General features: G+C 47.3%; 1 protein-coding gene across 1 annotated transcript in view; it reads right to left on the reverse strand.

The window, feature by feature from the left end:
- The window catches only part of LOC147605863 (dihydrolipoyl dehydrogenase, mitochondrial-like), a 33,804-nt gene extending 17,196 nt beyond the window's left edge, over positions 1-16,608 (reverse strand). The window contains exon 1 of the mRNA XM_086792319.1: positions 16,253-16,608. Coding sequence (XP_086648445.1) covers positions 16,253-16,555 — 303 coding nt within the window. The 5' untranslated portion in view covers positions 16,556-16,608. The remainder of the gene's footprint in view (positions 1-16,252) is intronic.
- Positions 16,609-16,742: the final 134 nt, after the last annotated feature.

Consider the following 16,742-nt stretch of genomic DNA (forward strand, 5'->3'; position numbering starts at 1 on the left):
ACTAAAGGCAAAAACGATTCCCACTTACCTTGCTGATCGTGGACATAACACTTCAGCACATCATGGTTGTATATCTCTGTCTGGCCATCTGTCTGTGGGTGGAATGCACTGAAAAAATTCAACTTAGTACCAAAATTATCAAACAATGCCCTCCAAAAATGACTTGTAAACTTGGCATCTCGGTCTGACACTATGGTTCTAGGAATTCCGCCAATCGGGTACCAATGCCGAATGAATAGCTGGGCAACATCCTCGGCGGTCACATTGGCCCTGCAAGGAATAAGCATAACAAATTTGCTAAACCTATCAACAATAGTTAAACACTGCGTATTACACTTACTCGGACTGAGAGGCAGATTTGTGACAAAGTCCATCGAAATGTCCTCGAAAGGACCCTCAGGAATTGGCAAAGGCTGTAACAACCCTATCTTCTTTCCACGAGGAGCTTTCACCTTTTGACAAATGTCACAGCGTTGTACATATGTAAACACATCACGCCTCATCTTTGGCCAATAGTATTGCCGTTCTAATTTCTCCAGAGTTGAATTCATGCCCCTATGACCACCTGTAATGGCGTCATGGGCATCATGGAGAAGAGCTGCCCGGAATGATTTCATGACACATAGTCGGCCTTTGTAGAAAAGCCAACCATCGCGTATCAGAAAATGACATGGTCCTGTGGCATCCAATGCCTGTTCCCACTGAGTACCGAATTCCTCGGAATCCGCGTACGTGTGCTTCATGTCTTCTAGTCCTGTACCAACAAGGTCAAGTCTAGTGGTCTGAATCGCAGATACTTGTCCCTTCCTGCTCAAAGCATCGGCCACTGGATTGGCCTTTCCTGGAAGGTACTCAATCATACCACCAAACTGCTGGAATAACTGACTCCAGCGGTGTTGTCGATCACTCCACTGTGCACTTGGCATCGTCTGAATCCAGCGCAATGCCTGATGGTCAGTGCGAACCTCGAAGTCACGGCCATACAGGAAATGTTTCCAATGTTTCAAGGCCTGTATAACTGCTACGAGTTCACGATCATAGACTGAGTAGTTCTTTTCGGCGGGCAGTAACTTACGAGACATGTAAGCTACCGGATGACCATTCTGTTGCAATACACCTCCAATTGCGATGTTACTCGCATCGGTGATCACTTGAAATGGTTCGTCCCACGAGGCAAGGGCTAAACAAGGCGCTTCTGACAAAGCCACCTTGAGGTTCTGGAATGTCTCCAACGCTCGTGGAGTCATTCGAATCTTTTGCCTTCTTGTTTTCACTCCCTTTAGGAGATCGGTGAGATCTCCTGAGAGATCAGAAAACTTATCAATGTGGGTGGAATATGCCTGGCATATACCCACAAATGATCTAATGTCATAAGCTGTCTGAGGTACTTCCCAGTTAACAATCTCGGCCACTTTAGCCGGATCAAGTCGAATGCCTTCGGCACTAATTATATATCCCAAGTAATGTACCTGGAACAGATAAAATTCTGACTTCTTTTCATTGACATAGAGCTCGTTGCTTTCTAGCAACTTAAGGACTTTCTCCACATCAATGTCATGCTGCTCAACTGTAGCTGAAAATATGAGTATGTCGTCCAGAAATATGAACACACACTCTCCAATCAACTCCCGGAAAATATGCATCATCATGCGATTAAAGGTAGCAGGGGCGTTCGTCAATCCAAATGGCATGACCACAAATTCATAGTGGGCCCGTTCTGTACGGAAGGCTGTCTTGGGGATGTCTCCCTCAACAATCCGTACCTAGTGGTACCCACTCTTTAAATCCAGTTTTGAGAACACCTTTGCTCCATTCAGCCTCTCGAGAATATAGTCAATTCGAGGCATCGGGAATCTGCTCTTGATAGTCAGCTTGTTGAGTGCACGATAATCGACACACAACCGGGAAGACCCGTCTTTCTTCTTGACAAACAAGATCGGTGCTGCAAACGACGACACGCTGGGGCGGATGAAGCCAGCTTGCAACAATTCTTGGAGTTGGCGGTCCAACTCCGATTCCATTGCCTTAGAAAGGCGATACGGAAACTTGCTCGGGGGTTTCGAGCCTGGGAGGAGGTCAATCCTGTGATCCTCCGGTTTGGACGGGGGAAGCTGGGGAGGGAGACTGTCCTGAAGAAAAATCTTCTGAAACTTTTCATGGAGAACCGAGTACTTCTCGGAAGCACTGGCCACCGTCTGGGCTGTCTGGATGTAAATCATCGCACACTGTGCGCCTTTCCTGACTGCTCGCTTAGCCTGCAAGTGGCTTATGAGCGGAAAGTTTGGAATACCTGGCTCACACTTAATGGTCACCGGGGTGTTTGACACATTCCGATCGATCTGGAACGTGTGCTTGTCCCACTTGACATCAGGAAAAAACTTGTGAAACCACTGGATACCCAAAATTATGTCTGCTCCTACAAGAGGGGCAACCATAAAGTCACGCACATACTCTATGCCCTGAATCTCTAACTTAGCACCTAGAGCTTCATACTTCAGAGCATAAGTGACCTGTTCAGCTTCCTCTGACTGACGAACACAAGAACTACCAACATCAGTACTGGAAAGTTCCTGCCAACTGCTGCCATCTACTGGCAAGCTATCCACCACCTGGTCTCGGAAAGCCCGCACCTGCAGCGTATCCACACTTAAGTGGCCATTACCAGACTGCCACTCATCACAAACCTGAGGACCTGGGAGAGAGAGTGCTGAAAGCCTGTAAACTCCATTCTCCACTCCACCTTCCCAAACCACTTGGCCTGTTGCTTTGTCTAGGAGAGCAACAAAATGCTCATCAAACTCCACCCGTACGCCAGTCTTGCAAACCTGATGCACTGACAACAGATGAAAACCAAGTGTCGGAACATACAACACCTGGGAGGAATGCTTCCCCCCTCTGCCATCGGGAACTATCTCCATCCTGCCCTCACTGTGAACTGGGATAGTGGACGTATCCCCAATAAGAATATGACCAGGACACCTGCAGAGATCCTGTAAACCGGCACGGGAAGGAGTCATGTGCCTGGAAGCACCACTATCGAGAATCCACTCCCGAGTATCCGTTGCGGAGAGTCCTCCAATCTCCTCCCTGCCTGAAGAAAATGAAGCATCGGTGTCCATCACCTCCAGGTGCACAAAAGCCGGAGTCTTCATGATTGCTGTTGAGGAGTCTTCACCCTTCTCGGTCTTCCGCTTGGGACACTGCCTCCAGTAGTGGCCTTTCTCGCCACAATCATTACAGGTCCTCTCTGCCTTCAGTTTCTCGCGGTCAGCGTCGGACTTCTTCTCAGAAGACTTCTCCGATGAAGCCTTCCCTTTGCCCAAGTTACGGCCTTTCGACCGTTGGCCAGTTAAGGCCTCCGAACCTCCACCCTGAGGAGGGTTCGTGAATCGTTCCTCCTGGTCCAGGACCATGGGCACAAGCTCCTCCCACGTGATGGTGCTGAGCCTGCCACTGGTAATCAAAGAGGAGTAAAATGCTGAGTACAAAGAGGACAAATGTGACAGCAACGTGATGGCCATGTCCTCTGACGATATCTCCTTCCCAGCCTGAAGAACTTCCTGCTGAAGAGCCTGCAGCTTGTTAATATGCTCCCGCATCGTCGACGACTTTGCAAGGCTTATAACCCGCATCTGTACTTCCAAGGAAATCCTCTTCATGGGCGATACCCTGTTGTAAAGTGAGGCCAAATGCTGCCATATACCTCTGGCCAGCGTCATGTGCTTTACATGATTGATTACCTGTGGTGTGCAGTTGAGGAAAATAAACGAACGGACCCTAGCGCTGACACGATCCCACATCTGTGTCTGGGTCTCCCGGTCCTTTCGGGTTGACGGTAACTCCCCTTCCTCTACTTCCGACCGTGGAACACCAACAACGACGAAATCAGCTAGGTCGTAGGACTCCAGAACAGATTCCATCATCACCTTCCATATGCCGTAGTTGCTCCCGTCCAACTGACGGTCCACTGGGAACGTGGGGAGTGTCGGATGTCTCTCGGCCATCTCAAACAGATCTGCCATAGCGGGGATGTACTCTGAAAAGGTTGGGTGGGTGGGAACAAAGAAGAACTAAAACCTGCAAGTGGCTGTCCAGCAAATCAGCCCGCCTTCCTCTTGCTTCTCCTCTTCCCAAACAGTCCACCAATCAGCCACAAAACAGTCCCCCTCTTGCTCACACAAATCCCAAGACCTATCTAGAGCCTAGGCTCTGATACCATGTCAGAATACGCAGCGGAGATGATGACCAAATCAAGGAACACAAGAGCAAAAACGCAGGCAGAAAAACAGCACGAGAGAGAGAGAGAGAGATGTAGGCGTGTAACTCTGCTCTATATACACAAGAAGATCCCGAGAAATGATACAAATAGTGGTATGGGGCCGGGGGCCTATATATATGCCCCTGGGAGAGCAGTCGGCCAGCATAGGAAGTGCCCACGACTGCTGAAAAACGTCCACGACTGCATAAATGCAGTCGGCCAGCAAAAAAGTGCCCATGACTGAGAAACTGCAGTCGGCCAGCAGTCCAGTAGCCCACGACTCATGTGTATGCAGTCGGCCAGCACTGGAGTGCTCCTGGCATCCTCTGGCAACCCTCCCCACCACTAGGAAAATGGGAAAAAATAGGGGAAAAATACGGGGAGTGAGGAAAAATGATAAAACACCTGATAAGGGCGGGCACACCCACAACAAAGGCCCTGGTGTATAAATCCAGACAGGAGATGACTTCTAACAATCACCCCACATATATTTTCCCACATTCTTCCCCATATTATGGAGCCTTGGGTATTTTCCCAGTCGTGGAGGTTTTTATCACCAGTCGGCTGCCTACTCATGGGCATATATATAGCTAGCTTGCCTCCCTCATTTCTCACTGCTTACTTAGCATTGTTTGCTACAGCCCCTCACATAACGAGGTTTTCTCCCCTCTTGCTCGGGACATGTATTCCTTTTGGTGATGATATTGAGAGCACGTTCTCACCTGTGTTTCCTCTCCATCTCTCTCTCTCTCTCTCACTCTCTCTCTCCTGTGTTTCCACTTTCCCTTCTTCCGCTACACATTCTATCAATGTGAAGTTGCTGATAGTTCCTCTCCAATAACATGTGGATTCATCCTCTTAGACATAAGTGTTGGAAGAGAATGACTCAAACACAAGAGCTTGCAGCCAAGGAAGTGCAGAGGAGATAGAGAAGAGTGAGAGTGAGAGAGAGAGAGAGAGAACTCACACAATGCTCAAGAATATCTTGATTGTCTTGATGAGGCTCAAGGGAGACCTCGTATTTATAGTGATACAAGGGTATGGACGGGCGCCCAACTTATGGGGCGCCCGGCGGACCAAATACAAAGAATGCCGTTACAAGGCCCAAATGGGGGCCAAATGTACAAGTAAATATATGGCCGCGAAGCTCTCGAAAAGAGCTACGCGATGATCAAGGTCCGGAGGCGAAACTGGGACTTTATACCCAACAACCTCCCACTTAAAGGGCCAGTGAAGCTCCTCTAAGCTATGTAACTCCCACCCGCTGTAGACACATATCAAGCTGTGCTTTTGGCAAACTTTTGGTGAGAGCATCTGCAGGGTTCTCATGAGTGCCAATCTTGACCAAACTGACCAAACCATCATCTAGCACCTGTCTGATGAAGTGGTACCGTACATCAATGTGTTTGGTACGAGCATGAAACATGGCATTCTTAGCCAGGTATATGGCACTCTGGCTATCACAACCAAGGACCGGAGCCCTCTCTGGCAATCCAAACTCTGTGACAAGGCGTGCTAACCAAATGGCCTCCTTAGAAGCCTCTGTGACGGAGATGTACTCGGCCTCAGTAGTAGAAAGTGCTACTATCCTCTGGAGTCTAGAGCACCAAGAAACAGCACCACCTGCAAGAGTATAGATGTACCCACTAGTAGACTTGCGGGTATCAGAATCACCTGCCATGTCTGAATCACAATAACCCTGCACCTCAAGTGGACCTTTACCATACATAAGGCATTTCTTCTGTGTCCCCTTCAAGTACCTCAAAATAGACTTTATAGCATCCCAATGTGCTTTGCCTGGATTGGACATAAAACGACTGACTACTCCCACTGAATGAGCAATGTCTGGCCGTGTAGCAACCATAGCATACATAAGAGATCCACAAGCAGAAGCATAAGGGATCCCACGCATAGTACTGGCTGCATCATCATCTTTTGGGCAATCATCCTTGGATAGTTTAACATAGGGCTGCAGTGGAGCACCCAAAGGCTTAGAATCAGCCATGTTAAATCTATCAAGGACTTTCTGGATATACTTCTCCTGCGTGAGGAAAAGCAACTTCTGTGCTCTGTCCCGTCTAATCCGAAGACCCAAAATATGTTCAGCTGAACCCAAGTCCTTCATAGCAAAAGCTGACTTCAGCTGGTCCTTAAGAGCTTCCAAAATGCTCTTATTCTTCCCGGCAAGAAGCATGTCATCAACATACAGCACAAGTATCACTGGGCTGCCATCTGCATCAGTTTTAGTATACAAACAATGATCTGCATGGCTACGATTAAACTTCTGGTTAAGCATGAAAGCATCAAACTTTTTGTACCACTGCCTCGGGGCTTGTTTCAGCCCATAGAGACTACGCTTCAGCTTACAAACCAGATTTTCTTTGCCAGGAATGACAAAGCCTTCAGGCTGCTTCATATACAGCTCTTCATCTAAATCACCATGTAAGAAAGCTGTCTTTACATCCATCTGATACAGTTCTAAATCCAAAACAACAGTGAGAGCAAACAAAACACGAAGGGTGGTCATTTTGACCACAGGAGAGAAGACCTCCTGAAAATCAATCCCTTCCTTCTGAGCATAGCCCTTAGCAACAAGGCAGGCTTTATACTTAGGCTGGCCGTCAACTGTCTTGACTTTGTACACCCACTTGTTAGGAATAGCCTTCCTTCCTTTGGGCAACTCAACCAAATCCCAAGTGTCATTTGCATGTAGAGACTTAATCTCCTCCTGCATAGCATGCTCCCACTTGTTTCGGAGTTCACAAGACTTAGCCTCTTTGAAAGTAAGAGGCTCACCCTCATCTGTAAGCAAAACATGTTGTAAAGAGGGATCAAAACGCTGAGGTTCCCTCCGAAAACGAGTAGACCTCCGTACCCAATGATCATTGGCTGGTTGGGGGTCAATATCGGGAGGAATCATAATTTCAGCATCAAAAGGCTGCGGGTTTTCACGAACAGCCTGATTTTCAGCATATAGGGGTTGCTGCCCTACACCTCCAGGAGCATGAAGCGGCTGTCCAACCTCTTCTGGCTCAAATATCACGGACTCATTATCTTCAGCCCTTTGTGAAGCATCCTGGGGCTCATTTTCAGCATCAATGGGTGGCTGCCCTTGCTGAAATTTGACCTTTTTCTGATCACCATGAGAGGCACAAACATTACGGAGCAGCTTTGCCTCATAAAATACAACATCCCGGCTGCGAACCACTTTGTTGGTTGATGGCAACCACACACGGTAGCCCATCTCACCTTCATCACCGTAGCCAACGAAGGTGCCCTTCTCGGACTTAGCATCAAGCTTGTTCCGGTCTTCCTTGCGGATATGTACATATGCATCACAACCAAAGATGCGTAAGTGGGCATATGAGGACGGTTTGCCAGACCAAACCTCCTCAGGGATTCCACCTTTCAAAGCTGTGTGTGGAGATCGATTGCAAACATGAACTGCAGTTTTCAAGGCTTCTCCCCAAAAATCCTGAGAGAGATTAGCTGTGGACAGCATGCATCGAACTCTTTCACACAGTGTACGATTATACCTTTCAGCCACACCATTTGAAGAGGGGCTATAGGGGGGTGTAAGTTCCCTCTTAATGCCATTATCATCACAAAATTTCTGAAATTTAGTACTAACAAACTCACCCCCATTGTCAGTGCGTAAGCATTTAATCTTCACTCCAGTTTGAGTATGAACAAATGCATAAAACTTTTGAAATGCAGCAAAAGCATCATCCTTAGATTTCAACAAAGTGATCCATACTTTTCGTGAGTGATCATCCACAAAAGACACAAAGTACTTTGAACCACCTTTAGATTTAATGGGCATGCTGCATATGTCAGAGTAGACCAAGTCCAACTTTTCAGCCTTGCGAGAGGCACGAGAGGAGTAAGAACTCCTATTCTGTTTCCCATACAAGCAATCATTACAAAAATCAAGCTTGCTTCCTTTTGCATCAAACTTGTTCAAGGAGGACAAAATGGAGAGACCCTTATGGCTCATGTGGCCAAGTCTCTTATGCCAAAGCTCCATGTGGGAGCGTACCTCTGCAAAAGCAATAAACTTACCAGACAAAGCCTGACCATGAAGGCTATATAATGTTCCTTTCTTGCATCCTTTTGTAATCAGCCTTGTGCCTTTGGTCAATTTCCATGTGCCATTTCCAAATATGGCCGTGTATCCCAAGGCATCAAGCTGGCCCACAAACAGGAGACTGGTTTTCAAACCAGGCACATACCTCACATTTGGCAGCACAAACTCACTACCATCCTGCAAAGTCAAATTCACGGTGCCCATACCTTCAATATTGCAAGCATGATCATTCCCCAAGAACACCTTTCCTCGGGAGCCTGCAGTGAAAGTTGCAAAACACTCCTTGATAGGAGTTACATGAAAAGAGGCACCCGTGTCAATAATCCAAGTCTGTGAAAGCACATCAAATTCATACATCAAGGCATGAATAACATCTGGTTCTGTGACATGCAAGTTATGAACATCAAGAGCATTAGCAGAAAAAACACATAGCACATCATCTGAGTCAGACAGTTCCTCTATGACAACACCAGAGGCCACATTGGCCTTGCTCTTGTCCTTTTCGAACTCTTCTGCTTTGCTGGAATTACTCTCTTTTTCCTTCTTTTTGTCATTTGAATGACTGGATTTCTTCTTCCGGTCTTGCTCCATCTTGTAAAACTTGCAATCTGGCTTCTTGTGGCCTTTACGACCACACTGGTAGCATGTAACATCAGACTGCTGGCCCTTGCTCTTGCTTCTACCCTTTGAATTGGTAGTAGTATTTCCCCGCTTGTCCTCCCTCGTGAGACATTTGCAGAACCGCTAGTCTCTGAGGTCTTCCTCCGGATATCTTCATTGAGAATAGCACCCCTGACTCCATCAAAAGTTAGGTTGGGATTTGTCCCAAGTGACACCACAAGTGTTTCCCAAGAGTCAGGCAAAGTAGTGAGCAAAAAGATAGCTTTCAACTTATCATCAAAAGCAGGCAATCCAGAATCCTGCATTTGATTAAGCACCCCTGTGAAAGTAGTAATATGCTCTACTGCATTCTTAGAATCATCAAGTTGCATATTCATGAGTTTCCTGATGAGATGTACCTGGTTCACTGGCGTGGTGATCTCATAGGTGCTTCTCAGCTTCTCCCAGACGGCATAGGCTGTTGTCAGCCCTTTGAGGTCTACAAGAACCTCATCAGCAAAACAGCCATCTGGAGATAGGCAACGGCCTTTCTGTTCAGGATTCCCCATTCATCATCTGTCATAGCAGCGGGTTTGAACTGCTCAAGTGCAGTATCACATTCCCGCAGATAGAGGATATTCTGAATCCTCACCTTCCAAAGATCAAACCCAGTGCCTGCAAACTTCTTAATCTCTAGTAGACCCTTAAGATCACTTGTAGACGCCATGACTTATCAAACTGACACTTCAGAAAGTAAGCAATAGCAAGATGTTATGTACCAGATATGGGTTGAATGTAGGATGCTCGTAGATTGATGAAACAACTTCAAGTGAAGGAGACGGCGGAAGAGTATCACCGGATGTCGATGTAAACCCGAGGGGCAGTATGTTGCTGTCTTTTGGGGTTTGCTCGTAGATCCTGTCTGCTGGAGGCAACGTCGGCTGCTGCTAGTGGCCGTGGGGCTGCTGGCTGCAGCCCGGACTGCTTGCTGGTGGCCTTGGGGCTGCTGGCTGCAGCGTTGGCTGCTGCTGGTGGTCGTGGGGCTGCTGGCTGCAGCCCTAGCTGCTGCTGGTGGTCGTGGGGCTGCTGGCAGCAGCGCTGGCTACTGCTGATGGCAGCCGTACAGCAAGGAGAGAACAAGGCAGCAAACGCTGCTGATTGCAGCAGCGCAGCAGCAGAAACGCAGCAAAGGGGCAGCAAGGGAGAGGAAAACGCAGCAGAAGGGCAGCAGGGGTGGAGCAGAAAACGCAGGAGAAGGGAAGAGCAAGAAAAAACCACAAAAAGAGGCTCCTGCGTTAAAAAGAAAAGAGCAGCACTCTAAAAAAAAAAAACGCACCAGATTGATGATAGAAGGGAGGTGTTTGACGCGAAAAACGCAGACGATCCCGTAGTCAATTGGTGGAAGACACCTCTAACTCCATACCTTCTGCATACAGCTTCCCTCCATAGCTCTGATACCAGTTGTTGGAAGAGAATGACTCAAACACAAGAGCTTGCAGCCAAGGAAGTGCAGAGGAGATAGAGAAGAGTGAGAGTGAGAGAGAGAGAGAGAACTCACACAATGCTCAAGAATATCTTCATTGTCTTGATGAGGCTCAAGGGAGACCTCGTATTTATAGTGATACAAGGGTATGGGCGGGCGTCCAACTTATGGGGCGCCCGGCGGACCAAATACAAAGAATGCCGTTACAAGGCCCAAATGGGGGCCAAATGTACAAGTAAATATATGGCCGCGAAGCTCTCGAAAAGAGCTACGTGATGATCAAGGTCCGGAGGCGAAACTGGGACTTTATACCCAACAACTACACATTCTATCAATGTGAAGTTGCTGATAGTTCCTCTCCAATAACATGTGGATTCATCCTCTTAGACATAAGCATAAGTTCTTGTTCGGGCACCTGTGGGGATACCAAGGCATGTTGGATGGTTGCCTATTCTGCATAGGCATCCTCGATACGAGCCAAGTATGCACGCGCTGCATCCCTCGGTTGCATGTGCAACTTTTAAGCAATCATTGCCATTGCATGATCCATATAAGATTCAGCTTTCTTGGCCTTCAAACAATCATGTACCAATGGATCCTCATGGCGGTAGAGCTTCAATTCTTCTTGTTGTGCATAAAGAAGAGCCTGCATACGAGTAAGTTCAGCCCTTAAGGCTATGGACTCTTCTTTCTGCATTTTCTCTTTGCCACAAGACAGCTGTCCCACATGTTCGTGTTCCCTAATGTGCACCACATGAGTTTGCTCATCCTGTAAAGCATGCATTTCATTGTCCCTGCCTCTTGTGTAAGCATCTCCAACATTCTCTGAATCGTTGTCCATAGTGTTCTAAGTGTAGAGATAGCTAGTGTTCGCGGTGATCGTCTTTCATGATAGAAGTGAAAGAGAACCGTATGCTCTGATACCAATGTAACTTGGTTGAACACAATGCTAATCAATACACTTAAATACATCAAGATTTGATGGACAACATGCTCAATACAAGGAGTAATTTGCTGAATTGACAAGAGATGCACAATGAGCCGGAACGGCCGGCCCCTCTCTCAAATAAAGTATATTGATCTTGGGAGAGTCAAGTACATAGTGTTATGGGCATTTCTGACCAGATTTCCATACCAATGCATATGAATACAGTGTTACAAACCATGTGTTATCAATGTAGACTTGCAGCTTACAGCTTACACTACCCTCTCAAGTGCGCATGTTCCCTACCATCTGCTCTCTATTGTTCCATGGTAGCAACAATTTGCAAGAGAACACGTAGGACAAGAGAACACCACACAGGGTATGTAATCATGGAGTCCGGTTTCTCCCTCTTGCTACTTGCTTCCATATTTAAGCATTCAAGCTTACCAATTGCAAGTAGAGTTGATGACAGCGGAAGTCTTCGCAATAAAAACGTGTGGAGTGTTGAAAACTTCGATTTATCGCGATCCTTCGCGACAAAAGTCTTCAAGAGGATGAAGGGACTGGGAAAGCTTCCCCTATGGTTCAACTTGAGAAAGGAGGCCTGAAATTAGAGTTATCGGCAAAAAGACAAAAAATTATAGCAAAAATAAGAGCTGTTTTGCTGAATTTCAGTCATTGGGAGGGAGAGTGAACACCACTTGAAAACACTCTTGGTGTCACCAATTGGCCGACCATTTGGTCCATCTCCAGTTTTTACGTCTCGTTCACTTGAGGCCAGGCCAGTGTCTTGTGTGAAGAGGCCAGTATTTTGCTGACGTGGACGAGAGCCAGACTGGTGCCACCCGTGTGTTAGCAGGATGGTGTCGTATGGACGGAAGCCATACCAGTGCCACCCGTGTATGACCTGGACTGTGTTCGACCCATGGGACTGTCACGCCATGGAAGAGCCAGTATTCGTGCCGTGTTTTGCCTATGGGACTGTCACACCATAGGGAGACTCGTGCTTGGAACTGTGTCTTACCTATGGGACTGTCACTCCATAGGAAGACCAGGTTTTTATGTTTTTATGTCGTGCCAGTTTTGTGCCGATAGATATTTTGTACTTGTTCCATGAACGGGAGATATGTCCATGTTACTATTTGCACATGCACACATGATTTGCATGCTTGAAACTGTTTTCGCATGACATGTATTTGTGTGTTTGCCTGCTTGACGTGTTACTTACTGAGCGGGGACGCCTGCCAGTGAGTCGTGAAGTCTGCTCTGTATTCTGACGAGTTTTGGTGCATGTGAACAGGTGGTAAGTATGTTGCACATGTTCCACTTTTAAGTGAGTGTGGGGGTGGGCATGGTCACCTACCCCCACTAGTCCCCCCCACATGCATGCGTGGGAATCACCAAAGTTAACTTCACCTTAATTTTTATAACAAGGGACTCTCTTCTTCAAGCGTAAAAAAAACATCATCGCGTCATCTTACGTGAAGGAACCGGCGATCACCTCTTCGCTGCTGCCTCCTCCATGCAAGCTGTGCATGCTGCTGTATGGCTGCTTCTCCCTCCTCTACCAGGCGACTGATATACTGCTGCTCTCACAGGCGGCTGCTCCTACAGGCTGCACTGCCTTTTTCCACTGCTCTCAGACGAGGGCCACCTCCACAAGGTACTGTTGTGGCTGCTCTCACAGGCGGCTGCTCCAACAGGCTGCGCTGCCTTTCTCCACTGCTCTCAGACGTGGGCCACCTTCACAAGGTACTGCTGCGGCTGCTCTCAGACGTGGGCCACCTTCACAAGGCACTGTTGTGGCTGCTCTCACAGGCGGCTACTGACAGGCTGCCCTTTCCTCTACCCTCAGGCGACTGCATCCCCTTCTTTCTACGCAGCCCACCAAAGCAACTGGCTGTGTGTCCATCACTCACAGGCTGCGTGTGCATCACCAACAAAGTGGCCTCTTGCTTCTAGGACATTGTCCACCACCAGTAAGTTGTGCTCCTTCTCTCACAGCAGGCGGTGGTGGTCTTTTGTGGTGATTCTTGTCTTGGTGGTTCACCACAAGGCAATTGTTTCGGCAACAAGGGTGGCTTCATCATACCACGAGTTTTGGTTTTTCTATCAACCATCTACAAGTAAGTGAATTTCAGATTTCAATAAAGTATTTTATGTTTAAATCTGATAAGGGATTCATCCTGCTCGGCCAACACCCGTTCGGTGCCGGGTTGTCCAAGCTATATTGGCGAACCTCGGTCCAAAGGTGCTGAGATCGGGAGAGCCAGGCGTTAGTACGAGAGCGCCTGTTTGTGCGTGGTCTCGGAACACCAGTGAGGCGCTCTCCGCGGAGTCCAGTGAAAGCACAGGACCGTAGCGATTGGACTACACTAGTGGTCGTTCTGCTTCGAGCTTCTACATCGAAATTCGAGCCTACTTGTTTGGTACTGTTTTCATATGTACATGGACATTATCTGGTTCTTGGAACCCATGGAGCATTGTATTCATTAAATACTCCCAATAAATATATCATATATTAAGGGGGGGGTCGGCCCGTTCCGGCCCCAGTGCTGGTGTCCATTTTTCCATTTCATTTCATTTAAATTTCAAGTTGTTTTAAGTTGTCCATTTCAAATTTGTGGTTTTAAAGTTGTGCTATTAAGCGTGTGGGTGTCCAACGGAGTCTTTCCCACTTGACGGGATCGGTTTCACTTGGAAGCTTGGAAAACACACTAGCAAGCTTGGATATGGAGTTGGGAAGGAGAAAGTGCATAAAATACAACCAAAGAGGCCTCATGAAGGGGGCGCCTACTTCTAGAGAGACAGGGAAGAGAGATGGTGAGTTGTCCACTCTAGGTGTCAAGTAGAGAGGACAAGTGCCTTGTGGTGCAAGCTAGAACTGACACATGGCTGGTTGCTCCCTTTGTACAAAGGGGATAAGGTATGGGTGGTGGGCATTGGGTTTTGTTCACCTCAGGACATCAGTGTGTGCGAACACAAGGCTGGTCATAACTTATAAGTGAGTTTTGGTCGCCCAAAACTTAATGAAGTGTGTACACACTCAGTTATAAATTAGTGCTAATTCCTAAAGCTAGGTTTATGACCAATACTTACCACCTGTCACATGCCACATAACCATGTCAGCAGACAGTTACACACATGGTTCACGGGCGGGCGTCCCCTTACCCGGAACTACACATTGGTCAGGCAAGCATGAAAACAACATGCTACAGACCCAATGGAACACCAATCCTCCAGGCATTTCCGGGCATGTACACACAGGCACAAGTCCCAACGAAAAGCCAAGTCCCCAGTATCTATTATCACATGAGTGGCATCAATTCCCGGCATATGCAACTGCCATGGACGCCAGTCCAATGTACATCCATAATGAGAAAGCAGGGGAGGACCAATTGGGTGGCCAACTGAGAATCTAAGTGCGAAACGACTTCGGGAAGGAAACTATTGGCAATACCTCTCAGAATGGGAATTCCAATGAGAATAGCAAATCCTGTGCTCACTCGCCGGCTGCTCTAAGTGACAATTGTCGCACCAAGAAAGTTATCGTCCTACTACTGCAAATGGCAAGCCATCCTAGATTGCAAATCTGGAACAGGCACATGGACCCATGCCCATCTCTTGAAAACAAGCATTCATGGCTGCAAATTGTTGAGAGAGAGCAACTGCCTGCTCATCCATATGAGCCTGAATGTTGGCGAACATAGCCGCTATTTGCTCTGTGTCTGTGATGAACAACTAGGAACCCAAAAAGTGCTTCCCCCAAACCCAACCTTGGGCACTCCTAAGAAAGGGCTCTATCCCTCAATCAACGTGCGCAGGTGCCAGAAAAGAAAACTATGCAGGTTTCCTAGACTCTGATACCAACTGTGGACTACTTATGCTAATGTGCAAGAGCTATCAGAGAGAAGAAAAACTGCAGATCGTCTCCAGCTCTCCCTGCCTTGGGTAAAGGATCCTTTGCAGTGGAACTTGCATGAACGCATGAGATGGGGAACTACAAGCCCAAACACCCTTTATATAGAGGTACAGGGGCGTCCCTGCTCTACTGGTGAAATTCTATCGGCCCAGCCCCTTTACCCTAAAGCATTGAGGCCTAGTGAGCTACTCTCACTTGTATTCCATTGTTCTTTGGGGACTTTAAATGGTTTCAGAAAAAATGAGATTTCCAACCAGTCTTTTGTGGTATATATGGTCCTATAAGGTGAATGTCTGCACTATGTGAAAATGTGTAGCTGAAACGATTTTTCTCGGAGCTAGAAATAATACCCCATAATTAAATTCCAAAAATCTGCTTTATCTCCATTCCGCCAGTAGGAGGCCTTCCGGAACAGCCACGACCGGTGACCCTCGTTGGTAAAATGGGTCTCTCTGTGGCACTTCTGGCTCTCGCCATCTTGATCATATTCTATTTCACAGGCCATTCCAGCAGCAGCGGTGATGCCAAGTTTCAAGCAGGGAAAACTAGCGCTACCGATGTGATGATGCTTTGGTTCAAATCTCCTCTGTAGCTGTCACCATAGTCATGGATTCTGCAGCATCATCCCCTTCTCAACATGAGGGGCCTCACCTAGCCTCTAGGCTCTGCCTGTGCAAATGTCTGTTTACACACTATAATACCTCACAGAGGATGAACACCTTGCACAAAACTACTATTGGAAGTACTTTTGTGCTTTGAAAGTGAACAGCATTGAAGTGTGTAATAAATTCTGCATGTAAAATGCTAAATTCGTGAATATTGGTTCCATCTCCAACAGAAAACATGAAATGCCGATCGCAAATCCGAATCGACCGAAAATATATTAGTCACGAACGAGTTTCCCTGTTATACAGATCTGAGAAAGGAAAAGGATACACAGAGAAGGCACAGAGAGAGACAAGGAGGAGAGCTGGCACCTTGGATGGGATGCATCCGACATTAAGGCAGGTTCCGCCAAGGGCTCCTCGTTTCTCGACACAGGCGGTCTTAAACCCTAACTGTGCTGCTTTGATGGCGGCGACATAGCCACCGGGGCCTCCTCCGATGACCACCACATCGCTCTGCTCCTCCTGCGCAGAAGCAGAGCCAGCGTAGGTTCGGATGGCGTTAACGCAGCGGCTCCATGAAGAAAGTTGAGGGGGAGGCGAAGAAGGGGACACCGTTGGCCTCAGCGCATAGCGGATAAGCAGGAAGGGTTTTGAGCGAGAGGCCATCGCCATAGCCGTGCACAATTACAACTCGTTCTTCCTCTGCTAGGGGATAAAAAAAGGAGAACAAAACTTAGTTGTTAACAAAATTAATTTGGACTTAACATTATTACTTATTCAAGGATTAGCCATCTACTTATTTGTTGTAGGGCTAATTATTAGTACACTTTTTAAACCTTCCAATAAGATTAGTAATGTG

The sequence above is a fragment of the Cibotium barometz genome, chromosome 58 (genome assembly GCF_041138505.1).
Source record: "Cibotium barometz isolate CiBa-2024 chromosome 58, ASM4113850v1, whole genome shotgun sequence".
Classification (NCBI taxonomy): domain Eukaryota; kingdom Viridiplantae; phylum Streptophyta; class Polypodiopsida; order Cyatheales; family Cibotiaceae; genus Cibotium; species Cibotium barometz.